At 42.0% G+C, this 26,476-nt stretch overlaps 1 protein-coding gene across 4 annotated transcripts in view; it reads left to right on the plus strand.

Annotated features, from left to right (window-relative positions):
• Positions 1–26,155, plus strand: part of LOC145397304 (uncharacterized) — a 40,158-nt gene extending 14,003 nt beyond the window's left edge. The window contains exons 2-6 of one of the 4 annotated variants that reach the window (XM_080270482.1): positions 13,143–13,405; positions 13,660–14,763; positions 16,115–16,334; positions 22,923–23,162; positions 26,025–26,155. In XM_080270482.1, the coding sequence (XP_080126608.1) occupies positions 13,143–13,405; positions 13,660–14,763; positions 16,115–16,334; positions 22,923–23,122 (1,787 nt within the window). In that variant the 3' untranslated portion in view covers positions 23,123–23,162; positions 26,025–26,155. Of the gene's footprint in view, positions 1–9,339; positions 9,468–13,142; positions 13,406–13,659; positions 14,764–16,114; positions 17,170–22,922; positions 23,163–24,740; positions 24,836–26,024 lie in introns of those variants that run through there. The other 3 variants (XM_080270483.1, XM_080270481.1, XM_080270480.1) reach the window with 3 other exon arrangements.
• The last annotated feature ends 321 nt before the right edge of the window (positions 26,156–26,476 follow it).

Consider the following 26,476-nt stretch of genomic DNA (forward strand, 5'->3'; position numbering starts at 1 on the left):
GTTGATGATGACTAAAGTGTTGTTGTTTCTATAGGGAAGGGGTGTATTTGGTATACTGTGAACAGGTCTTCCGTGATGAATGGTACATGAACTATCACTGATGTTGGTGTTAGTGTTGCTTCCAAGTACGGGTAATATTGCATAAATTCCCTACTGCGGAACAATGGCTTCAATTTATGTTTATGTATGCCTTGACTAACTATCTGACGTAGCTCATGAACTGGGAGTAAGTCATTTGTGATCTTGCCATCACCAGCATTCGAAATTCCTTGCATAAGTGCCCTGAAATGATCTCTAGTGTTCTCTAATTGTAGTAGAATCGTGTCAATATGTTCTGTGATGATGGAGAAGTGCTGGAAAAGGGTAACGTTACCCTCCAAGTTATTTATTTTATCTATACTCTCGAGAGCTACGTTTTCTGCTTGTTTCAGATTTTTCACAATTGTTTTCATTGCTGAGTTCTGTCCTGTGATGAATTTATCTTGGTATGTTAGTACCTGAGCTATCTTATTAAATTTTTTGTTTATTTCTTTAAGGTCATCCTCTGTAGCCAATCCAAAGATGTTCCCAAGAATTGCGCCGCCCAGATCGAACAAACCGCGCTTTTGGCGAGTACGTGTGACGTTGTTCCTGTCGCTCAGCACCTCTGTTCCAGAAGATGGGAGATCTTGGATCATGACGAGCATAGTTGACTTCGCCTGTTCTAGTTTCCATTTCGCTAACTTCACCATTTCATCCACTTCCTTGGTGATATGTGATTGTGAAACATAATTCCCTATCTTGAAGTCCAGAGTTCGCATCGGCGTCGCAAGTCTTTCTATATAAGTAGGTAAGTCATACAAGTAATCTAGACTTATTTCAGTACTCATGACGTCCTTGACGATTGTAGTCGTGGCCGTTGGAGCTATGAGGCATCCTTGTCGTACTATATGCTTGGGGTCTAGGTGCGCATATACCCTTACTATGTATAGGAGAATCCATAGCATAAGTCCCTTCATCGTAACCTACCGAAAAAAAAAAATCTATTAATTTCCTATAAAGCTGTGGTTGATGATAGTGATGATGTGCGTTACGGTTGGCTGTTATTTCAATTATAGAAGGAGTTTAAATCGATATTTAATTCCCGTAAATGATGTACTGTAGATTTCAGTGGAATAGTTGCACCTATGTTCGATTGTTTGGTATATGACCTTAATTTCTTTTGTAATCATTGTTGTGTTCTTGCTTGGTTTCTTGAGGTACGTTCACCTGTTCGGTTGTATCCGAGGCTGAATAATTATGTGATAATTCCCTTGAAACTCGTTTTAAATGGTCAATATGAACTTGTTTTTCCTCGCCACTTGAAAGTGACTTAATTAAAACTTTGTTTGCCTTTATGTTAATTACTCTGTATGGGCCCTCAAATTTAGGGGATAATTTATTGTCTCTCGTATGAATGACTCCGTAAACAATGTCTCCTAAGCTGATAGGTGAATCTTTTGCCTTTTTGTTAAATGCCTCCGTCATTTCTTCCTTGGACATCGTTAATTGTTTTTGCACTCTTTTGTGTATGTCCTGGAATTCACGTAAACGGAGTTTAGAGTAATCATCGTAATTGTATAAAGGCATGCTGTCACCTTCTAGGAGCTCATATGGTAATTTTTTATCCGTGCCATATATAATGAAATGTGGTGTGTCACCAATGGATTTATTTATAGACCCATTAATGGAGGCCTCTACTCTGGGAATCCAATCATCCCAGCTTGCATAATTTTCACTGAGAATGTGTCGTAGCACATCTAATACCTTTTTATTTTGTCTCTCTACCAACCCATTCGATGCTGGGTGATAGGTCAAAACGTTAACCTTTTTAATGTTGTATTGTTTACATATTTCTTGTAAGATCTCAGAATTAAATTCTCCTCCATTATCACTTATTAATACCTTTGGGGTAGTAAAGCGACATATTACATTATCTGTTATTGCCTTTGCTACTGTCTCTGCTGTCTTATCTTTAATTGGAGCTAAAATGACATAACGGGAAAAATGATCCGTTGCTACGAATAAGTATAGGTTATTATTGTATGATAATGGCATCTTGAGTAAATCAACAGCGACAACGTCCCATGGCTGATGTGGTACTGGAGTAATTACCCATCGGTGCAGGAGTGATTGGTAATCCTTTGTGTTTCGCACATGATTCGCATCTGTCTATATGATTGTGTATATCTCTTCGTAATGAAGGCCAGTAATATAATAGCTGGGCTTGGTTGAATGTCTTATCCTTTCCAGGGTGTCCTGCATGTGGGCTGTCGTGTATCATTCGTAATACTTGGGGTATCATGTCATTAGGTACTACCAACTGGTTAGTATTTCTTTGGCGTTTTGGTTGTTTAGAGTTAATTTTGTATAATGTATTATTGACCATTGTGAATTGTTCAAGTGGGACATGCAGATTGGGTAAATGTATTTCATCTCCACTTTCTAACTTGTATATTACTTTTGACCATACTGGGTCAAGTCTTTGTGCCTTTGCGATATCCTCGTGGTTTGGGATATTTCCTTTGAGATCTAACGCCGCAACCTGAATTGTGTTCGGGTTCCTAGATAATGCGTCAGCTACTATATTCATTTTACCTTGTATATAATGTATTTGTACACTGTAGTTTTCAACTGTACATTTCCATCTTGCTCTCCTCCCAGAAAGGAGTTTTTCTTTAAACATACCCACCAGTGGTTTATGGTCGGTGAATAAGTGGATTTTGTAACCATATACCAAATCTCGAAACTTTTGTAATGCAAAAATCACTGCAAGTGCCTCTAAGTCTGTAGTGCTATAATTTTTTTCTGCACCTCTTGTTTGTCTGCTGGCAAATGCAATTGGTTGATTCTTTCCTCTTTTATCTTCCTGCATCAGTACAGCCCCTAATCCTTTAACTGATGCGTCTGTACAAATAAGAAATGATTTCGTGTAATCTGGATATGCTAAACAAGGTGCATTCGTTAGTTTAATTTTTAGATTGTTAAATGCCCTTTTTTGTTCTTCTTCCCATTGGAATACAGCATCTTTTTTGAGTAGTTGGAATAGAGGGAAGGCTATATGAGAGAACTGTGGTACGAAGGACCTATAGTACCCAGCCAGACCTAAAAATTGTCTAACTTCGTCAGTCGTAGTGGGTTCAGGAAAATCTCTCACTGCCTGTATTTTGTCATCAGTGGTGTGAATACCATCAGAACTTAATTTGTGGCCTAAGAAATTTATTTCCTTAAAGCAAAATTTGCATTTAGAAAGTTTAATTTTTAATCCAGCATCACTAAGCTTTTGTAAGAGTAAGTCTAATTTCCTGAGATGATCCTTAATATTCCTCGTTGCGATAATAATATCGTCAAGATAAACAAATATTCCTTGTCCTAAAATTCCGGACAATACGTAATTCATAAGACGCTGGAACGTACCGGGGGCTGTCCCTCAGTCCCATTGGCATTCTTGTATATTGATAATGGCCTCTGTTTGTTGAAAAGGCAGTGTATTTACGTGACTCCTGAGATACCGGAATCTGATAGTATCCGTTTAGAGATCGATGGTCGAGAATATATTATTCTCAGGACCAATATTCTGTAGCACATCACTTAGCAATGGCATGGGAAATCTGTCAGGGATTGTGTGATTATTTAGTTTACGGTAATCTACTACCGCACGCATTTCTCCATTTCTCTTGGGCACAAAGAAAAGGGGAGCGTTCCACGGAGAAACTGAAGGCTCAATAATTCCAAGCTTTAACATTTCATCGACATACTGATTTGCAAGTGTACGTTGGGAGTGTGATATGCGATAAGCTGGTACGAAAATTGGTGGTGTTTCTGGGTGCACATTAATCATGTGATTAATCAAGTTAGTACACCCTAATCGTTCTCCGGGCAAGGCTACGGTGTCCCTGTGTGTTTTCCAGCAGGGTTAACAAATCATTTTCTTCGTCAAATTCACCTGAGTGAATTAAATTCTCTTTTATTCTTTCTCTATCCGTAGATTTTATCTCACTTGTTACTCCACCAATATTTATTTCCTTCACAGGGGCGAAACATTTTTCAATATTAACTATGCAAGTTCCCTTCTTCAACTGAACTTCCCCATTCATGTGATTAATAATGAATATCTGAGTTAGCCCTTCGTCGTTCGTATGACATAATGCGTTTTCTACTGACAATCCTTTTACTTTACATAATTCTTCTAAGACAAGAACAGTACTATTCCGTAATTTGCTCTTTATGGTAACCTTCATGTATGAATTAGGTGGTATAACCAAATCATTAGTGAGATGGGCTGGAAAAATTGATAAATCAGTACTGTTATCTGGGTCACTAATTCTGGAGGATGGGGTTGCTGGTGTAAGTGGATCTATACACTCATCTGTTTGTGTATGTTTGTTAAAGCCTTTAATATTACCAATTCTTTTTGGCTCTCCTCTACCAATCGGTGAGGGCTCTGAAAGTATTTCCTCTATAAATTCATTATCAAAGTCTATTCCATTCATTTGTGGGAGTATAGTTATGTTCTCAGTTCTCATGGATCTTAAGCCCAGTAACATATGAGCTTTAATTGCTAAGTTTTCAACGATATAGAACAATGCAGAGAATGGTCTTGTAGTTTCTGTGAAACTGAGATTTAATCTTATCATACCTTTTACTGTAATCTCTTGACCATCTACTGTGTTTAATTCTAAATCAGCTTCATCCAGAAAAGTTACTTTCTTTTTATTTTTAAGAATTCTATTTAGTTCTTCATGTGTTATTAAGTTCACTGGAGAGCCTGTATCTAAAAATAAGGAAACGTTTTGATCCTCACATACAGCTGGTATCAAGATACACTCATTTCCCAACATGCCTCCTATGTGAAGTTTAACCTTGTTCATCTTTACGTTTGTTCGTTTTTTGTCATGACTTGGTCTTCCCCGATTTGAACATAGACACAATTTTTTCTACTGTTTTGCAATCACTAGTCCAGTGCCCTTGGTATCTATGATGCCTACAGTAAGGACCAAACCCTTGTGTCTTTTGATTATCCTCTTTGCCTTGATAAAGCATTCATACCTTGTGTGTCCTGGTTTTTGCACAGTAATGACACAGAATGGACCTATCCCTTGACTGTGACCTACGAGGTGATTTCCCATAAAAAGTGTTGTTTATAGCGCGAGACCTGCTCGGGCTGCGCGAAAACTTATGAAACTGCCTGTAGGAAGGCGTGGGAACGAGGTCTAGGCGTCTTTGCTTGTTTGGGCTGCCTCATTTCAGGTCGCGATCGATTTTGTTCTCTGTTTGGGGTCGGTGTTGATGTTTTCACAGCTGATACTGTCTCAGGTACCCTGATTCTACCAGAATGTGCATGTGTGTCAACCACACCTGCTTTACTGCACTGCATCTCTACCTCGTTCATTAAGTCTAGTAAGCACATTCCAGGGATGTACGCGATTGTTTTGGCGATCTTAAGGGTTCTATCAGTAATTTACACAAGGCAGCTACATAACCAATGATGTCCACGACGAGGTCTGGGGACATCTTTCCATCATCTGTTATCCACTTAGAATTCTCCAGAGTAGCTAATAGGGTTCTCTTGATTGTGGAGACATCAGCAGTTATTTCACTGAGCACATGGTTTGTAGTGTGCTCCCTTACAAGATCTACAATTTTATGTAATTCTGGAATTATACCTGGCAAGAAGTTCATACCTCCAGAAAAATTCTTCAGAAATTCAGTTTTAAATTCATCATATGTCCTAGCACGATGTAGTTTATCGGAGCGCAATAAATTGCTTGCTGGACATCTTTCCTGGCTTATGCAAGATGAAAAAATAGCAATTTTCTCTTGTTCATCTAGTATGTGGCGCTTGATGAACATTTGTTCGCACTGACTGATTAATGAAATGACATCAATGCGATCCTTGTCTGTGCCAGAGAATTTTGGGGCAGTCTTATCCTCGTGATACACAAAAACGTGAGGTGTGGTTTTTAGATCAGCAGTATTTGTTTCTTGATTCATATTTAATGATTGCCCTGTTAATTCAACTTGTACGAGTTTATCGTTATGTGAGGGAATGGTAGAATATGTATGACCGGACCGGTGAACCCTGTTAAGTATATTGGCATACGTATTTAAGGCAGCTGCGAAGTCGATACTCTCAACATCTGAAGGGGTTTCCCTCATCATCCGAAACTCCCGTATTTGTTTCCTTATCTATAACGTGTGGTGTGGGTTGTACAATGGGTGGGCTGTCTCTTAATTGTGAGTCTGATGTTGTGGCAATTTGTGTGTCATCTGGTATTAACGTGGGTGGTTGCGAAAATATTCCTGTCATTAAGATATGATGTTATGAAATACGCCTCTTGTTTATTTATGTCCTAGCAAACTAGATGATTAAATAAGTTGAATATAGCTAATTTTAGCACTGAGAAGAAATGAGCAAGTATAATTTTACCCACTTGATACAGATCGTAGAGGTGTGTCGATACAAAAGTCGATCTCGGAAGAAAATACAGGTTTGATTGAAGATCTCTTGATAATTCTAGTGGTGTGTTGATGGACGATATTACTCAGGAAACTCCATGGCCTGGTATTTGTAGTGGTTAACGGCTGTCCCAGGCAAACCTCAACATAGAACGTCGAATTTCCAACTTAACTGTGAAAATAAGTGAATATGAGTAGGAGCTATGTGAATAATGAGTAATGAGTAGTGGGTGAGAAGTGCCTGGTGTCCGTCACACGTTGCTTGGCATGGCAGACTCGCGTTGTGATGTCATCTCAGCACATGGTGACGTCGGCTTCCCACACTGGTAGCTGTGGTGAGTGAATGAGTAGCGATGAGTAACTTGAGTGAAGACGAGTGAGTAAGATGAGTTGTAAATCGTGTCTCACTCTTCGTTTGTTTGTTCCCTTTATTCTATGTGGAAGTTTTCTCTGTCCTTTTCTCTAGTGATTTATTCGTTGTGGGATGAAGACTGCCGCTACTTGTAGGTGCGTGTAGAAGATTATACAGACGACGTAGAGTTGTTAATTGTAGTTGATTGTAGATGGCTGTAGACTTTGTAGAACTGAAGCTAACCTTGTAGTCTCGGTTGCTTTTGTAGAAATTTGCTTTTTAATTCGGAGACGATGTCCGCAGATTTGCTGGTTTGTCGTTAAGCTACTTGCAAGGCGTCGAGTGATCTCTTGACCTCTGCATCAGCGTAATGATCTGGGAGACGGAGGGGCAGGAGCTGATATTGTTGGTTGTTGTCAATCTTGATATTTTGTAGGAATTTAATGTTGATTCGTAGACGAGGTTCGTATACGTTCGCTGCTACCAAATGTCATAAAGACTTTGTAGTTACTTGTAGAGAAGTATATTTTAGACTTGTGGTCGAGGCTGCTTTTATATCTTGTAGTAGTTTCCCCACCAGATGTCATGTAGTGACGGGAGAGGTAAAGAATAGTATGGGACTATTTTTATTTGTCTTGGAAATATTAAACAGGTATAATAGTATAAGTCCTGGGTAGCTACCTCCCTGTCTCGCTATCTCTCTCTCTCTCTCTGTTCTAAAGCTAATCTCCGTCTCGACCTCTCTATAGGGTCGCTTGTCTCCTTCTAAACTCTCTTTCCTAACATCTCGTGTAGTAGGGTGTGTGTGTCACGTATCTTCCTCATGGCAACAGAACTTTCTCACGAGAGGACTGCTGACAGCTAACTGAATCATCTCCTTACTGGCCGCTGTCGTCAGCTTTCCTCCGTGTAAGCGTTTAGCGCTGCTCGCTTCTCGCAAACACAACACCTTCTCATCATTTGACTTCCTGCTTCTATCTGTCTCTCTATCTATCTATTTATCTATCTATCTATTATGTAGTCCTATATCATTACTCTTCTGCTGGTGAAGTGCTTATATTTCGTACTCATACTGTCACACCCACGCCCACACCTGTAGAATGAGCCGTCCCCACAACACACCGGATTAGTGTCGAGTAAAGTGGTAGTTATGGGCTGCACTATATTTCTGAGCCAAGTGCTTATCTGTTACCCTGGACAGTAAGACGTCAAACTACAATCTTCCTAGCTGAGAGGATTATAAGATGCAATGTGCACAAAATAAATCGCTGATGAAAAAGTGCTACGAAATGTCCCATGTCCCAGGTCTACGAGGATTCTGACTTAATCGTTATTTCTAAGCCCCGTCGTGCCATATCACTCAAGAACCGTCAACAATGGTCCCACTGTTTCTTACTAATCAACTCCCCTTCGTCACTTCCACCGCGGAAGAGAGAGAGAGAGAGAGAGAGAGAGAGAGAGCATGGGCTCTGCAATCCCATTCTTTTTCCTTCCCGCAAAAAACTTATTTCCCTCGTAACATATTTTTCAGGAAGAACAAAAAAAAAAAAAAAAGTAGGAAGGCTTTGCACTTTCGTAATTCCCGGGAAACCAAATCACAGTTACGACGTGAGTTAATCGTATCGCTGGGTGGATGTTTAGGCCTGTGAGAGGGGGTGAAGCTTCCGGGGGCTTGGATGGTGAGTGAATGAACGTGTGGCACTGAGGCCCCGTCAGTTAGGTAACTCTAACTCTCCTTTCAGGTTAGTTTCTTGCTCTCTGACTCTACCTCACCCCACCCTTGGATAAGAAAAAAGGTTCCGGATGATTATGATGATGATGAGGAGGAGGAGGAGGAGGAGGAGGAGAAGGAGGAGGAGGAGGATTATTTTTCTCAATCCAACATAGCGATTTCAACCGTCGCAGTGAGTAATATAGCTTCTCGGATAAAGAACCAGTCCATAAAGGCTCCAGAACTTCCGTTTACAAAACATTTTAAGAACATTCACTACGGTCAAATTTGTAGAAGAAGCGTATGGACTGTACTTATAAACTTTTCTAAAGTTTTATTTATGCATAAAAGGAAATCGTTGTGTGATAACTCTTATGGTTACCTGAACGTCATAAAAATTGGTCAGGAACCTTAACAGAAACAAGGAAGGAGGGGAAGAGAGACTGGCGTTGTAATGGGGTATCATGGTGGGGGGGACCCTCAGTCAGACCTTTACTCCAGACTCCACTGATCCCTCTCATTTAACATTTCGGATTATTTAAAATAGGGACACAGTGCACAGATGGGCTCCCTCGTAACAGGCCTTGGCACGAAGTAGAAATGGCTACGATTGTGGAAGAAGGAAGGGAGTAGAGGAGGAAGGAAGGAGAGAAGGAAGGGGCAGAGGAGATATGACGGGGAGGTGGAAGGGGGAAGGAGGGAGAGGGGTGCAGGAGGAAAACAGGGATGGAGTGGAGGAGAGTGGAAGGGACGGGAGGAAGGGTTGCCAGATACCCCACGTCCCAACTCAGCTACCACTGTACCTCTCGCTCGCCTAGACCTGTGACTGTGTTGTGCTCTGAGGACTGAGTAACATAAATACTACGGTATACACCGTTTCACTCAACGACGTTAGCTAAGGGGCAGACCAACACCGTATGAGTGTAGGTAAGTGTATAGTTATCACCTTGCTATGTAAATAATCCCTTAAATCACTGCGATTTTGTGTAGGGAATAGTGAAACTTTGTAGCAGCCGCGGCCAAGCATGTTTGGTGCACTACGATGTCTTATCATAACTGATAATCTGAAACAGGCAACAATGAGATCTAGAGAGGTTATGTGTATGATACGACTAAACTATATACAAGTCAGTGTGTGAAAGAATGCATTTTAGTCTTTGTTTACATCGGAACATAGCTCGCCATCTAGTTTGTACACGAACATGACAAGGCCGTTCAAGGCTGCCGACGGGTGAGCATGACGATCAATGAAAGTGGCACTGTACATGGATAGTTGGATTGGAATTATTGCTGAGGTAAGCGTTTGTCAGTAAGTTTTCACTTGCTGAAAGGGAGTGGGAGATTAAATTGGCTGTGCAGTCTTGCAAAGAGGAAATAAATGGAATGGTGCAACTGTGATGCTGGGCGGGTGCGGGAGGGAGGAGGTGGGAGTAGCCAGGAGTCAGGCGAGATACTGTTTGTGGCGCAATCACGTGGTCTTGGGGTGGTAACGTGGCGCCAAGGTGCTATTGAAGATTTCGTGGCGATTCATTTTTCCTACTAAACCTTACCGCTCTCTTGTAGGCTTCATTTTTCGTTGTAATATCGACATGCGCGTGTTTTTGTGCAAGGAGGTACTGTGGCACAAAATTCATTTCTAAGTGACTTTGGAGATTTTGCAGAGATTTTGTATAATACATTTCAACATTTTCTTGTGGTTATATCGTTTTAATAGGGGCACAGTTTAGATGATTTACACACAAGAGGATATGCAGGTGTAATGTGCTGAATGAGGACGAGGTGTTACCAAGCCTCCTAAGCAACTGAAAAAAAAATGAAAACCATGATTATGTATTACTCGAAATGAACTAACTAGGCGCTGCAGTGAACAGTAGTGTAGCGATTTTGTTTATGGCAACCTCTGGGATTGATTCGTCAGGCTTCACATATAGTAAGTCTACTGCTACCACCAAACGATTTTATTCAGTTCTGGGAAAACTTCTGCATGGAAGGATTACATGCAGTTTCATTGACTTTGACTGTTTCACTCCGATATTACATTCACCTTAAGTTGGCCCTGTTTGTCATCCTCTTGCTGCTTATTTCACGTAGCTCGGTGGCAGAAAGACGGTGCTAAGTCACGACCAGACCTGCCAAGTCTCACGCATTTCGCGGGAGTCACACGCATTTGGAATGATTCTCCCGCAAGCCCTGTGTTTCCTCACGCATCCATGGAAAGTTGCGTCCTAAAAAACTAACTTAAGTTTTGCCGTTTTAGCGTGTTTATAATTGCCACCGGTGGTCATGTATCGGTTAAACCTTAGAACTCTTCTCCCGCCTAATTCTATCTGGCCAGTCGCGGCTCTTTGCTGCTTCTGTTTCTGCTGTCCACACACAATGCATGGGAACATTTTGAAAGTAATTCTTTATCAGAAACAAGTTTTATTTCCTATGAATTGCAAGCAACAATATACATGTAACTTAAGTGCTTCATTTGGCAATATTAGAAGAATAAAACTGTTTACGCTTCAGAATTACTTATTTTTTGTCTTCAGTCACTTAATCGGCTGGAAAAAAAAAAAAAAAAAAGACCTGAAATCAACCAGTTATGAAGACAAATCTTCAGAAATAAGAAATATTTGAAAATTTCAGAAGCTCCATTATGGCAACCACCAAAAAGGCCAATTCTCCAGCCAAATTTAACCAATCCTCCAGCAAACTGGCACAGCACCCTTGGCACGGCTGCTCTACATTCTTTCCAGAGCACTTCCTTGTGATTAGCATCAATTATGCAGTGCTAATCTGTTGTCGCAGCTCAGCATTCAAGATGGAGAGATGGCTATTTCTGGCCAAGTTGGAGTAAAAATAGTATAAATTCGGACACAAGAGACTAAGGAATAATCTCCCCTAATCTACATGCACTGTCAGATACTAAACGTCTTTTTACCATTATGTGCGTCACGGACTGAGTAGCCAAGCCCTGGGCCCCTACGCTCCTGTTGCGGCAATAAAGGAATGGATAAAGGGTGGATGAATGTATTTACGTGCGTCGCGAGAGGCAGGGTATAGGAGCGCTACGTTGTAAGATGCCCCTCTCCTGTATATACACTGTGGCAGAGAGGGCCGGGGCCTACATTAGCCCGGTATAGCAGTGCGGTGTATGTTTTATTCTTGTGGGTGAAAACTCCACCCACCGTCCATACCACTAATCCTACATAGGTATTCACTGTTTACCCGAACCTGTTACTCCCCATTTCTCATGCCTCTCCCTCTTCCGCTCGCTGGGTCGGTGGTAACGTTCTCGCTTGCCATCTGGTAGACGGGAGTTCGCGCCTCGCTCAGGTTGCGAAAAGTTTCACTGACGAAGTGGGTGGTTACTGTCCCCCTCGAGCAAGGGGACGGGTGTGTGCGTGTGTGAAGGTTACAGCCATGCCCTTAGATCGGACTATATGAGCTCTCAGCTCCTTTCCGGGAGGGTAAAAGCTGACGATCACGATCATCAAGTGATCCTGACCAACCCGGTGAATTACACACACACACACACACATTTTTTAATTTTTTACTTACCATCCACTCTTCCATCGTCTCATACAACGAAGTGAGGACAAGCGGTGGAGCTGGGGGAGGGGGATTCGCCTGTTATTTTAGCTCCTCCGTGCCACTTTCCTCTGGTGGCTAATACTTCAGAGATGAGAGAGAGGCTTGCGATTCTCTTTGATATGATGCGTCAGGCAGGAAAATGACAAATGCCCCAAGTATGAAGCAGATGCAGTGGAACAGGAGCCCAGCTGTTGTTTTTTACTGCACGCAAAAGACTATTACTCGTATGCCGTTAGTGCGACGTAAAGGCAATGGAAGAGTATGTGAACATTTGTTTCTGACCGTAAAAAAGTGACAGACATGCCCGAAGTGGGAAACAGCCATAGTGAAATAACAGGGCAAATTTATGTGGCAATAAAGTACACCTCCCCCCACACTTGCCATCCTGCCCCACCACCCACATTACAGCCTCAGCCCATCGCGCCTACTCCTTGCTGACCATTCCTGCTCCTCTTGGGTAGGTTTCTTAATCATATTTACCATCAATTCCCTCTCTTATTGTTAGCTTTTTCTTTTTTCAGGAAGAACTACAGATACAGGAAGATCAGTCTCCCTTATTTAAGCAACAGCAAACCTACAGTTTCTCCTTTTGTGACCAAGACTTCACATCATTTCTTTGTCTTTCTTGTAAAAAAAAAAAAAAAAATCATATCTTTGACAGGGAACTGAACGTGAATTTATTTGTTAATTTCGAGGCCGTATTCTAGACGGCATGGAAGGCTTCGTAGCATCTAGTCCTTAGTGATTTATTTTGCATATTACAGCTTTGCTGCCGGAATTTCTGAAGGCCTAAAGCATATTAATAATAATATTGTCACCTTTGTGAGTGTCTCCAATTCTTATAAATTTGTTTATCCATAGTGCAAGTTTGCAGTAAAACTTTGATGACCATTAAGGTATGTATGGATAAGTTTTGTTCGTGTACAATATATATTTGTTTTTGCTTGCATGGGAAGAGGTGTGGAAGTGGCGTAATGCTCCCTGGCATATGAGTACACTGTGATTATCATTTTAAACTTACAGATACAGTGTGCCTTGAGTCTGAGATGAAGGGGATGCGGGAGGCAGTGACATGTGCTCTGTGCACCAATGTGTACCAGGCAGCTCGGGAGCCGCTGTTGCTCCCTTGTGGTCACACCTTCTGTCGCACCTGCCTGGCCGCCGTCAATATCACTGGCTCCTTCTATTGTCCTACGTGTATGGTGACTCACACTGACTTGAAGATGGATCAACTCTACGTCAGTCACTCAATCCTACAGCTCTCACTCGGCTATGATAAGTCAACGGTAGGCTAGGCTGACCAACTTAAACCACTCGTGTTAGTCTAGCTTTGAGGATATACTTTTTGCTATAGAGTATTTGATTCTGAAGAAGGTTGCACTGATGCTGTACTATACTTTATTGTACCTGTACTATAATATCTCATGAACACACTTTGAAAATGCGATGTAATTCAGAATATTAATGTATGGTGTAGTTGCTTAATACTCTATTATATTATTATTAGTAGTAGTATCATTATTATTATTATTATTCTCAGTATGAGACCTGTAGTGAGCATGGGGACGACCTACGCTACTGGTGTTGCAGCTGTGAGATGCCACTGTGTTCCCTTTGCCTGTACTCGGGTCATCCTCAGGGACACGGTGTTAAGCTGGCATCATCCTACATCCAGGAGAAGAGGAAAGCGCTTGAAACTGAGATCTATGCGCTTGATGAGAAGATTAAGGAGAGACGAATGCAAGTTAGGAATAGCTTCTCTGATTTCTTGGAAGAAGTTTTTGTGATCCTGAATGAACTGTGTCAAAGCAATTCTTCAATGCTGGATTTCAAGGCAGACTTATTTCGTCTACTGAGGCAGGTACGGGATGCAAACAGTATCAAGAACATAATAACGGCTGAGGCCAAATTGAGAAGTTTTTATTCTGAACTGAAAAAAGCTGAGGAAGCAGATGGTGATGACAATCCTGATGCCTCGGCTGTGGAGAGTGAGAGGAAGGGTGCAGTAACTGTGGAAGAAACACCCCTTGCCAACTTGGAGGATTCTACCAACAAACTGCAGGAAACTTGCAGTGATGATGCTATGGTAGTTCACATTGAAGAGGCAATGACTGACACTGACACTGAGGCAGTAAATGTCCATGAGCAGCTTTCAAAAGACAACGTTGCTTCTGTTGTTGTCCAGGACAAGAAAGTAGTAAATGGCTCTGATAATGCAGGGGAATGTCAAGGTGTAATACTGATTGATGGGAGTGACAAAGATGATTCCCAGCAGAGTGACACTGTGAAATGTGATAATAAAGAAGATGGAAAGTCAAAGCTGCCATTATTTACAACTGGGAAAACTCTTCCCCCTACAGAGGCATCAGTGTTTAAATTTGGAAATGAGCATAATGGGCCAAAGAAGTTTAAATTTGGTTCTACAGCTGCTACTGTTCTTGCACCAGCACCATGCTTTTCATTTGGAACTGGACGTGAGAATACGGTTAAGGAGAACAGAGAAATTTCAACCATAAATAACCCACAGGAATCAAGAAAGAAACAGGAGGAAGACGAGGTGCCCCATGCTCGGCTGAACTGGCAGGATGGACGTATATTGTTGCACTGCCTCTCTGGTCCCATGGACACCTGCCTTTCTTTGAAGGTATGGCCAGATCATCATGGCCATTCTGTCTACAGGGTCAGATTCAATAACAAAACTAGTCAATACCCCGTCATAACTCTGGTTTTACTTTCCAGGAAGGAGAAGGAAAGTAAATATAGGTGTCCTGTCTCCCATTCCCTCTACAAAATCAAAATCTTAATTGTGTGGAAAAAAAAAAAAAAAAATGGTAGAGTACATTATGTTTCCTTATGGAAGAACACAGAGGATGTAAAATCTTCTGGTGTGTCTAGTTTTCCTTGCAAAATTAAATCAAATATACAACGGGGAACTAATCGTAAATATGTTTGTGAATCTAAGTCCCGTGCTGTATACCAGTGTTATCGTACATTTTTGTCAAACACTTGAATACACTTACTCTATTCCTTTTCCTTATCTGCATATATCTAATCAGCACCTGCACCCTTCCCAGTCTTCAGCATTTTCATTTCTTTTCACTTCTGCCATTACCACAGCTACTTAGCCACCACACATGTGTGTTCTTCACCCAAGCCAGTATGTATATTAACCACTGTGGCCGCATCATTTCCACTCTATTGGTTTTTCAGAACAGTTCTTCAGTCAGCCCCTTATTTCACTTCCAATCGTTAACATTAATCCATTCCCTCCCTTATATATCACACATTCTTTTCTGCATTTTCAAAGAAGTCTGCATTTATTTTCTTCCAGGTTATTTAGCCATCATCTTTTTCTTTACTAGTATTTCTGCATAATCTCAGGTAGTACATACTGTCTCTCACCTGAATCCCTTTCTTTCGTTCATACGATCCACTTCCTTCTTTTCTTTGCAGCTCTGCCACTGCCCTTTCTCCCTCCATAATCTATCATGTTCCTGTTTTATTAGCAGACACCCTTGCATCACCATGAAAGTTTACCATTTCTATCTCAACAGCACTTCATATGAGTATGCCATCAGGGACACACGTTTGCCCAATATCTGACTTCTGCTCAGCCAGGTCTCGGCAGATAGGGTATGGGGAGGGGGGGGGGAGAGGGCCAAGCCCTATCACACGGAAAGGGACAGTGGTGAGACCAAGGGTATGACCCAGATGCCCCTGTAGCTACACCACTGCTTCTGCTGTGTCACCTTTCCCTGCTGGCCAATATGCTCAAGCTGAGGAAAACATGGTATTTTTATCTGCTCTTAGGAGACTCTCTTTGATACGATGAGTCAGCTAAGAAAAAGCATAAGTAGTGGACAGTAAGCAGACTGGCTGTGTGTGTATGTATGTGTGTGTGTGTATTATATATATATATATATATATATATATATATATATTTTCCTCAGTGTTAATCAGCAATTGAGATTCATTAGTGCACTGTTTTTGTCTAGATGCCGTCTGAGGTGTTCCTGGAGCTGAAGACGAGGGATGTGTGTCTTGGTCGAGTCTACATCCGCCTGTGGTGTCACCTGCGTCGGGCACAGCAGTTTCTAGCTCTCTGTCTGGGCACTGTGAAATCATCCTACCTAAGTGCAAAGGCAACAAGAGTGATCAACAAGGGAGAAGACAAAGAGAGTTTGGCCTTCCGCCACCACACCATATCCTCTATCGGTAATGTGCCATCCTCCTTACCATTACTCACGGAGTTAGAGTTTGGCAAAAAATACATGAAGCCTCTGAAGGAAGGTTTTGTTATGCAGTATAACACAGAGTCTTCAGAAAATTACACCTTCAGTGCTAAGGACAAGGACCACTTAAATAATTCAGGTTTTGTTATTTGCACCCGAGACGACCCAGGCTTAATCCTGGTCTGTCCCTTTGGTGAGGTGGTAAGTGGACTGGACGTTGTGCGACAAGCAGTCCGTCACAATCCAGTCACTGACGTCACCATCACGCAGTGTGGCTTGGTGATGCCGGATTTCACTAGGTCAGTGCATGGCCAGTCAAGATGCTCTTCACCTGCATCTCTCCCAGCACCTCGATACCGACTGAGAACTAGAGTGAGAGGTCGACTTTCGCGCAGATAAGGGATCCAGTAGCCTTATGGAAGTACTGTAATGTGATGATATGAACTGTTTTATACTCGTACAAACAGTATTATACTTTTGTGTAAACTGTGGACAAAAGAGCTAATAAGGTTATGAATTATTTTCATGTTTTTACAGGATACACTATCACCCCTTATATCTCGCTGAGGATGTTTCTGCAATATTAAGTGTATGCTTTACTGCCTACACGTTTTTTATTTTCTGTACGAATAGTTTATAAGCTGGCCGAGGTGCAGATAACACACTCAGTAGCCTACTATAAGTAATGGGATTATACAAGCATCTTGATATATACACTGTATTTCTCTTTGTTAAAATATGAAAACTCAAGATTTCATAGGTTTATGAGTAATATTATTAATTTGTTTTTCAAGGATACATCATCATGTCTTTATCAATTTTTTTTTTTTTTTTTTTTTGGCAAAAGTGCATTACCTTATTTTCAACACTCTCTTTTGCTGTAATTATCCAGTGCGAATATTTGATCCAATGATGTATACATAATTATAATAACAGTAATAATCTGTTCTCAGTCTATCAACAGTTTTGTTAATCCTTTCAGTATTTAGGGCAAGCATTAATATAAAGTGTGTGGAGAGGGTGGGGGAATGGAGTCTCGGACCATCACTTTGTGATGGCTAAGGTAAAGTTGCAAAGAAAATGGTTGAAGGGACGAAGGGGAAGACAGAAGGAAACAGCTCCTATGAGAAGAGTGGAGAAGTTGCAAGATAGTGAGAAAATGGCAGAGTATAAGAGCATAGTGGAAGAAAGATTGGGAAGGTATGATTTAGAGCAGATGGAAGAGGTGGAAGACGTATGAAAGATATTCACGGAAGAGAGGCGCAGCGTGTGAGATGGTTTATGAAGTGAGGAGGAGATGCAGGGGTGTGCAAGGGACAGCATGGTGGAATGATGAGGTGAAACGAGCTGTGGAACAAAACAAGAAGGCATATAGTGAATGGCTAGCGAGTAGAGGTAGAGAAGAAGATGAAAGAGAGAAGAGAGAGGTATATGTGAGCAGGAGAAGGGAGGTGAAGAGACTGGTGAAGGAGAGTAAGAAGAAAGTGGATGAATAACTTGAGAGGAATCTGAGTGTGAAATGGAGGGAGAGTAAGAAATTGTTTTGGAAGGAGGTAAAGAAAGTAAGGCAGTGTGAGAGGGGAAATAGTTCGTGAGTGAAAGATAGGAATAAGAGATTGTTGGTGGAGAAGAGAGAGAAACTGAGGAGATGGAAGGAGCACTTTGAGGATTTGTTGAACGTAGAGAGTGAGAGCAGTGCGAGAATAAGTGGTTGGGGAATGGCTTGGAGAAGAAGAGATGAGAGGAGGGAGGAAGAGATCAGTAGGGCGAAAGTAGTGGAAGCAATGAAGAAAATAAAGATGGGAAAGGGCCCATGAATTGATGGAGTGTGTGGTGAAATGCTGAGGTATGGGGGTGAGATTGTTGTGGAGTGGATATGAAAGTTGTGTAGATTGGCTTGGGATGAGGGAAGGGTTCCAGAGGACTGGAAATCAGGTATAATTATTCCTTTATACAAAGGAAAAAGGGAGAGAAGTATGTGGTAACCATAGGGGTATTTGCCTTCTTAGTGTGACTGGAAAAATATATGGTAGAAAACTCATTGATAGAGTTAGGCATATGACAGAGGAGCTAGTTGGAGAAGAACAAGGGGGAATTAGGAAGGGAAAAGGGTGTGTAGATCAAATATTTGTTCTAAGATGTTTAATGGAGAAGTATCTAGAGAAGGGAAGGAATGTGTATGCTGCCTTCATGGACTTGAAGAAAGCTTATGACAGAATAGATAGGCAAGGTGTGTGGAAGATATTAAGAATATATGGAGTGGAGGGAAAATTGTTGAGTGCTGTGAAGAGTATGTATGAAGGAGCTAGGGCTACGGTGCGAGTGGATGGTGCGCTGAGTGAGTTCTTTGATCTCAATGTGGGACTGAAACAGGGGTGTGTGATGTCTCCATGGCTGTTTAATATATACATGGACGGGGTTGTAAAGGAGGTGCAAGGTAGGGCAGTGGATGTGGGGGTGGCTCTAATGAATGAGGGTGAGATTTGGAAGATTCCGGTGTTGCTGTTTGCTGATGATACAGTATTGTTGAGTGAAGATGAATGGGAGTTGCAAGGTTTGGTGAATGAATTTGGGACTGTGTAGGAAGAGGAATCTGAAAGTTAATGTAAACGAGTAAAGTTATGGTGTTTGAGAGGAATGAAGTCACAGAATGTACAGTGAGGTTGGATGGTGAGGATATGGAAAATGTGAGTGCATTCAAGTACTTGGGTAGTGTAATGAGTAAGGATGGAACTTTGGGGATGAAGTGCATGAAAGGGTACAGCAGGGAAGGAAGGTTGTTGGTTCACTGAAAGCAGTGATGATAAATAAAGTCACTGCATGATAGTATTATGATTCCTACCATGACGTATAGAAGCGAGGCGTTGACCTTGCAAGAGGGGAACAAGTCAAGAGTGAGAGCAGTGGAAATGAGATACTTGAGAGGAGCATGTGGAGTGACATGATGACAAATGAAGAAATGAAGGAACGTTGTGGGATGGATGTGGATGTGGTTGAGAAGATTAGGAGAAATACACTGAGGTGGTTTGGACATGTGGAGAGAATGGAGAATGAAAGACTTACTAAGAAGGTGTAGGTAGGTGAGGTGGAGGGAGGGAAAGGGAGGGGAAGACCGAGGATGAGGTGCAGGGATGGAGTTGAGAGGTATATGAGGGACGGGGAAGTGAGTTGGGGGGAGGGTAGTCAAATGGTGGGTGACAGAGCGACTTGGAGGCGTTTTGTCTGCGGCCACCCTTTGCGGGATTAGGGCGTCGGGCTGTAGATAGATAGATAGATTAATATAAATAAGAGTTTGTATGATTACAATGAAAAAATCCGGTTTGCTGTGAAGGAGCTGAATAGTAATGAGCAAAATAAATAGCTAAGGAAGAGGTGTTACGGTATCTCTTAGGCTAATGAGAATACGGTTTGAGTGTATTTCGGGGGGGGGGGAGAGAGAGAGAGAGAGAGAGAGAGAGAGAGAGAGAGAGTATACTCCAACAATCTTACACACAACTCAAGTTTAGGACAGTTTATTAATACTGACCTTTATCTTATCTAATCTCAGTGACAAAAACCTCCCTCTCAATACACACATCGCCATGACGAGACTAGGCAGTGTGTTGGGGGGCATTGTGGAACAAGGTAAGGTGTTGGGGTAGATTAGCGTTGTATTATTCCTGTTTATTTCTGCATCATCATCATCATCATCATCATCATCATCATCATCACCATCATCATCATCACCATCATCATCACCATCCTGTTTTCCACAATATGATTCAGTAATTACCACGAATCATCATCATCATCATCATCCTTTTTCCCAACCTAAAGTGATGTAGGATCCGGATACAGTGAAGGAGAAATACAAAAGGAAGGTAACAATCAACAACACGCCCAGTGAAATGGTCCACACACTCATCTACACACAGTTCAAGCCCCTGGAATCCTGCCTCTACCCCAAACGTACTCGTATAATTATCTGTGTACATTTTTCTATACATACACTTCTCATACACCTACCATATTTACACTTCCCATACACCTATCAGATTTACGCTTCCCATACACATCAGACATACACTTCCCATACACCTATCAAACTTCCACTTCCCATACACCTATCAGATAATAAGACCTACATGTACTGAATTCAACACTCAGGCTCCTATGACTCAATTTCATCTGAATAAAATCGTCTGGTTTTAGCTCTGGGAATAAATACATTCGTCTGGCATTAGATGGAGAAAAATACTATAATGCGTTCGTTCTGCCCTGACGATCCCTAACCCACTCCAGCTAAGATGATGACCAAATGTAGTTAGACTGGAGCGTGGATTTGACTAGTGACCAAGGAGACTCATTCCTACCCCATAACTAAAGGTGATCGATTTTTTTACGCAACCACAACTTAGAACACGACACGAGAGGAGTGTGTAAGATGACGGGAGGGCGACGAAATGGCAGACTTTGGCAGGGGACAGAGCGACATGGACGAGATGTGTTTGCGGCCACCCTTTACGGGATTCAGGCGTCTAGCTACAGACAGACTTAGGGTAATACTAATGTCGGGAGTGACCCAGTTCCCTCACATAAACACACTAAACAGCAGAATTATCCCGATGTCTGTAGAAGAGAGATAACCTTGTATTTTCAGGAGAATATTTTGCCTGTGTCCTCGGCAAGACGCTGCCGTTGCTATTCCTCTGGGAAATTATCCTTAAGTTCCTCCATAAGCTCTTGATGCATCACGGCGCTTGTAGTGTGTGGCGGTGCGGCCAGGTCTGGAGAGAGAGACTTCCGCTTCTCAACATTCCGGCATCCTAAGACGGACAGAGAGAAGGGGGAGGCTAAGGATGATGTGGAGGGACTGGAGTGGCGAGGCATGAGAGAGGGTGGTGTGAGCTGGAGAGAAAGCAGCCTGATGGCATAGGGCATGGTGGCAGAGGCGATTCGTTTAGGGTCACTCATTCGGAGATTAAGGCGTCTGGGCTGCAAACACACACACACACACACACACACACACACACACACACACACACACACACAGACTGACAGATAGAGGTATTGGTAGATAGACAGACTGATAGATAGATTCTAAGATGCCACGAATATGACTGTGGCGCATGTTTACTTTCTTCTTATTCTTAGGAGAAAACTTTGATTTAAAAGTTCAGCAAATCAATAACACATTAGGTGTGTCAGGATGTGAGGCAATGATGTGAGGGAGTATAAGGTATGTTAAGGTATGTTGGAGTATGAGGTATATTACGGAGTGTGGAAGTAAAAGGACTGTGCTAGTGTGGAGGTGAATGTGTGGGATAGTGACAGTGTGAGGTGAGTGAATGAGAATGTCAGTATGAGACAGAGTGAGGGACAGTGCGAGATGGGGGTGGAGTGTGTCAGTGTGAGGTAGAAATTGAGGCCAACGTCAGTGTGAGGTGAGAGTGGGGAAAAATGTCAGTGTGAGGTGAGCATGTGGGTGACTGTCAGTGTGACAGCGTGATGGATAGAAATAAGATTTTTTTTTTTTTTTATGCGAGGAAGAAGGAACCAAAGGCCATGAGCCCGCAATAAGAGTTCCCTCCAAGAGAAAAACAAAATACAAGAGAGAACCAAATTCATGATTAGAAGAACGAAATGTGTTGGAGAAGGCCTGACTGTACAAAGTGGTGCAAGAAGTACTGATATCATAACAATTTGATAAAGTATACTCAAGGACAAAAAGTCGCTTAATATTTCACTTTACCTGCTGCTCATTTTCCTCTCATGGCTTATATCCCTAAACTGAGGGAGGCGTGTTATGGTTCTCTGCCTTTAGATGCAAAAGTTCGCCTGATATTTCACCTTATTTACTTCTCATCTTCCTCTGTTGGCTAATACTCCTAAACTGAAAGAGGCTTAATATTTCTCTACTCATAGATACAAAAGTTCGCCTAATATTTCACCTCATCTGCTTCTCACCCTTCTCTCCTGACTAACAGTCCTACGCTGGGGGAGACGTGGTATGGTTCTCCGCCCATAAATACAAGTTCACCTAATACTTCCTCATCTACTTCTCATTTTTCCCTGCTGGCTAATAAACCTAAGCTGGGAGAGGCGTGATATTTCTTTGCCCACACATGATGCATCGAGGAGGGAAGTGAAGTAGACGAAGTGGAACAGTAAGCCAAGGTTTTCCCTCGATCGTACATACATCTCATCACCCTCGCTCTTTTCTCGCTGTAGTTGCCGAAGAAGATTGTTTCTGAGCATTTACGGTTTTCATTTTTCATTTCTTCCTCTTCGGTGTAACATTTTTAGTGATGTGGAACAGTCTACAAAAAATCTGGGCTCTGTGGCTATGACTACAATCACAATCACCTACATCATCTTCATCACCATCATCAACGGCACCATCATCCTATCTCCCACTAATTATGAAAAACGCTCACTCATCATCATTATCATCACCCTATTTTCCACTAATAGTGAAAAATCTTCCACCTACCACCACCACCACCACCATCAACCACTACTACCACCATCATCGTCACCATCACCGTCATTATCATTATCACCACGATCCTAACTTTTTTCCCACCTATAGATGAAGCAACTGTACGAGGCGGTCACCTGTGGCGTGTGCTCCGATATATACCAAGAGAGAACCAAGGAGCCCCTGGTGCTCCCCTGCGGCCACACCTTCTGCCGCGAATGTCTCTCCGCCATCAGGAAGAACGGCGGCCTCCTGTGTCCAACCTGCAGGCGATCCCACAACAACCTGCAGGTGGAGCGCCTCTTTGTTAACTACGCCCTACTTAGCCTCTCATCCGTCTGTGATTTTGAGGTAGAGTATAATAAAAAATATATATATAAAATAATAATAATAATAATAATAATAATTCATCCATCCATCATCCAATCGTACATTGCCCCATGAGGAGCGTAGGAGCCCGGGGCTAGGCAGTTGGTCCCGACATTTAAGATGAGAGTGACCAGCCTCACTGATCCCTGAGTGGCATTACATGAGAATCAACCCCAACCACCCCTTGGATATAAACCTTCACCGTCTCAATCCGATTGGAGCGCAATAATTACCCACAAAACCACCAGGCGCCAAAACTTGGTTATATGGTTACCACCCAGCTTAGTAAATGGTTTCCTGGTGCACAGGAAACCATTTGGCTTGTCACTCAGTGTAGAGTCACTCACAGACTGAAGGAAGTGGAAAGAATGAAGGAAAGAAAGACAGAGGAGGGAGTGTAAAGTCACCCGTAGGCAGAAGGACAAGGAAAGAATGAAGGAAAGAAAGACACAAGAGAATGGAAGGAAAGAAGGATGGAGAGGAAAGGGCAGACACCCGAAAGCAGCACTACATCGAGTGAGTGGATGGTGAGCGCCCTCACCTACCACAAACAATAATAATAATAATAATAATAATAATAATAATAATAATAATATCATAATAATAATAATAATAATAAATAATAATAATAATAATATCATAATAATAATAATAATAATAATAATAAAAAAAAAATATAAAAATAAAAATAAAAATATAAAAATAATAATTAAAATATTAAAATAATAAATAATAATAATAATAATAATAATAATATAATGATAATGATAATAATAATAATAATAATAATAATAATAATAATAATAGCCAAGCCCACTTTACCCACGTGGTAATTACGCTAGAATATTTCAGTACAAGTACGGCATATTTAGAGTATACGATCAGGTTACTTCCCTCTACATCATTCCGGTCTTGTAGTAGGCCTCATGTACACTTTTACAGTTTATATCCAACAGACAAAACTTTTTCACTATTTTTTCATTTCTTCAATTAGTGTTTGATTAAAAGGACACACACACACACACACACACACACACACACACACACACACACACACACACACACACACACACACACACACACACACACACACACACACACACACACACACACACACGCCAAATTTCTAGAGGGACACATTAACTCTGCCTCTTCAGGTCCATGACTATTATATTTTTTTATCTTGCTAGCTCTAGATAGGATTATTTAACTTACGATGGACTTAGTGAACCTGAGGGGTAAGATTAAGCCTTCATTAACCCCTTCAGTGTTTTACTACACCGAATAAAATCGTCTGGTGGTAGCATGGGCGAAATGTCAAAACACGTCATAGGAGTGAAGGGGCTAAGCCAATTTAATTTAGAATGGTGCAACTAAATACAGCTTGCGTGCTTACTAAGAACTAGAAATCTTCAAGTACAGGACACGTTATCGGACTGAAAGGGTTGAGCTATTGTGATACTAGAGAAAGGTCTTTTTTCATTTGATTCAGCTGCAGATTGTGTTAACTGAGAACTAAAAATACTGATTGAATTTCTAAACTATACATATCGTAATCAGTATGAGACCTGCAACGAACACGAGGATGATCTTCGATACTGGTGCTGCTGCTGTGAGGTGCCGCTGTGTAGCCTCTGCCTGTACACCGGCCACCCCCAGGGACACAAAGTACAGCTGATTAAAGCCTGTGTTGAGGAAAAGAAGCTGGAACTTGAGATTCAGATCACACTGCTCAATGACAGGATAAACGACCAGCAGGAGGAGTTAAAGATAAAGTTCATGAAGGTGGTGAGTGAGGTGAATGAGTTGTGTCAGAACAGCTCCTCTCTCAATGACACTAAGATGAATATAGGCCACCTTCTAAGTCAGGTCAAGAAGGCCAAGAGCATAGAGGCCGTCATGCTGGCTGAGACAAGTGTGAAAGAGTTCCAGGACAAGATGGAGTCGTTCGAATCACAACACAAACAAAGAGAAGACAAGAATAACGCATTTGGATCACAGGAAGACAAGATGGAGTCGTTGGTACATGATAAACATGGCAAAGAGTCTAAAAATCGCGGGACTGTTGATGATGTTAGCCAGCAGAAGACAGAAGGTGCAAGTGCCGTCCAAGAGGTAATTAAGAAGAACCAGGACGCTGGTGAAGTGCCACGAGCTGCCTTGCAGTGCCAGGATGGACGTCTGTTGCTGCACTGCATTACCAGCCCACTGGACACACGTATCTCACTGCAGGTAGGAGCAGCGATTCCAGGGGCTTGAATGATGAGTGAGAATGTGTAACGATTTTCGCCATCTTATGAGAGTACCCTTGTTTTAAGGAGTTAATAATATCTATCGTTGCTCCTGATTTACTGATTACTTACCTAGTAATAGTATACCCTGTAATAAACAGCCTCGAAAGGACGGACAGATTTGTTGCTGTTTGCTTCCCTTTGTACATCTGTACTTCTTTGGCATAAAGGCAATAGCTGACCCCTCTATTTCGAAAAATCTCCTGAGTTTTTTTAAAGTATATGGCGATAGCAAGAATAACAAAGAAATTAACACAAAGCAAGGTTCTTGCTGAGATTAATAGAACAATCTGGAGGAAGTAAGAATAGCAGAGAAACATAGTTAATGCTGTGAAAAAGTTGATGGAATATTTATTTTTTCCATGCTTTAAAAATGTGAAGCATTAGCACGACACGCTGCTCAAAATATGCCTTCCCTTCCCTTCCCCTTGTGTTTTTTAATACGAAGGATTAATCTCTGTTCCAGACTATCTCTTCAATTTGTGTTTATAATTCAAGTGATTCCCCCGTCCTCTCTCTCTCTCTCTAAAATTGCTTTCCATTCCCGTCCCAGTTGCCGTCTGAAGTGTTTCTGGAGCTGAGTGTTGGCGAGCAGCGTCTGGGACGCGTGTACATCCGCCTGTGGTGCCACCTACGTCGGGCGCAGCAGTTCCAAGTGCTATGTCTGGGCACCTTGGGGCCAACCTATCTTGGAGTCCAGGGAGCCAGAGTTATGAACAAGAACTCGCCCGGAGAAATAATAATCTTCGAGAACATGATGGAGGCGAACAAACCTGTGCATGCACGGGCACTTGTAAGCAACCTGGAGTGGGCGGGCAACTACTCCAAGACGGTCAGTGAAGGCCACGTTTTGGCCTACGAGTCTGGACGCACGACTGCCGGTATGAATCCAGGGTTCTGCATCTGCACCACAAGCACTCGTGGTGGCGCGATGGGGACGCCCTTCGCCGAGGTGGTGGCCGGCCTCGATGTGGTGAAGGCAGCCATCTCCCTCGACCGTCCCAT

Source organism: Coenobita brevimanus, chromosome 5, assembly GCF_032717465.1.
Source record: "Coenobita brevimanus isolate Jiangsu-jjx chromosome 5, ASM3271746v2, whole genome shotgun sequence".
Taxonomy (NCBI): Eukaryota; Metazoa; Arthropoda; class Malacostraca; order Decapoda; family Coenobitidae; genus Coenobita; species Coenobita brevimanus.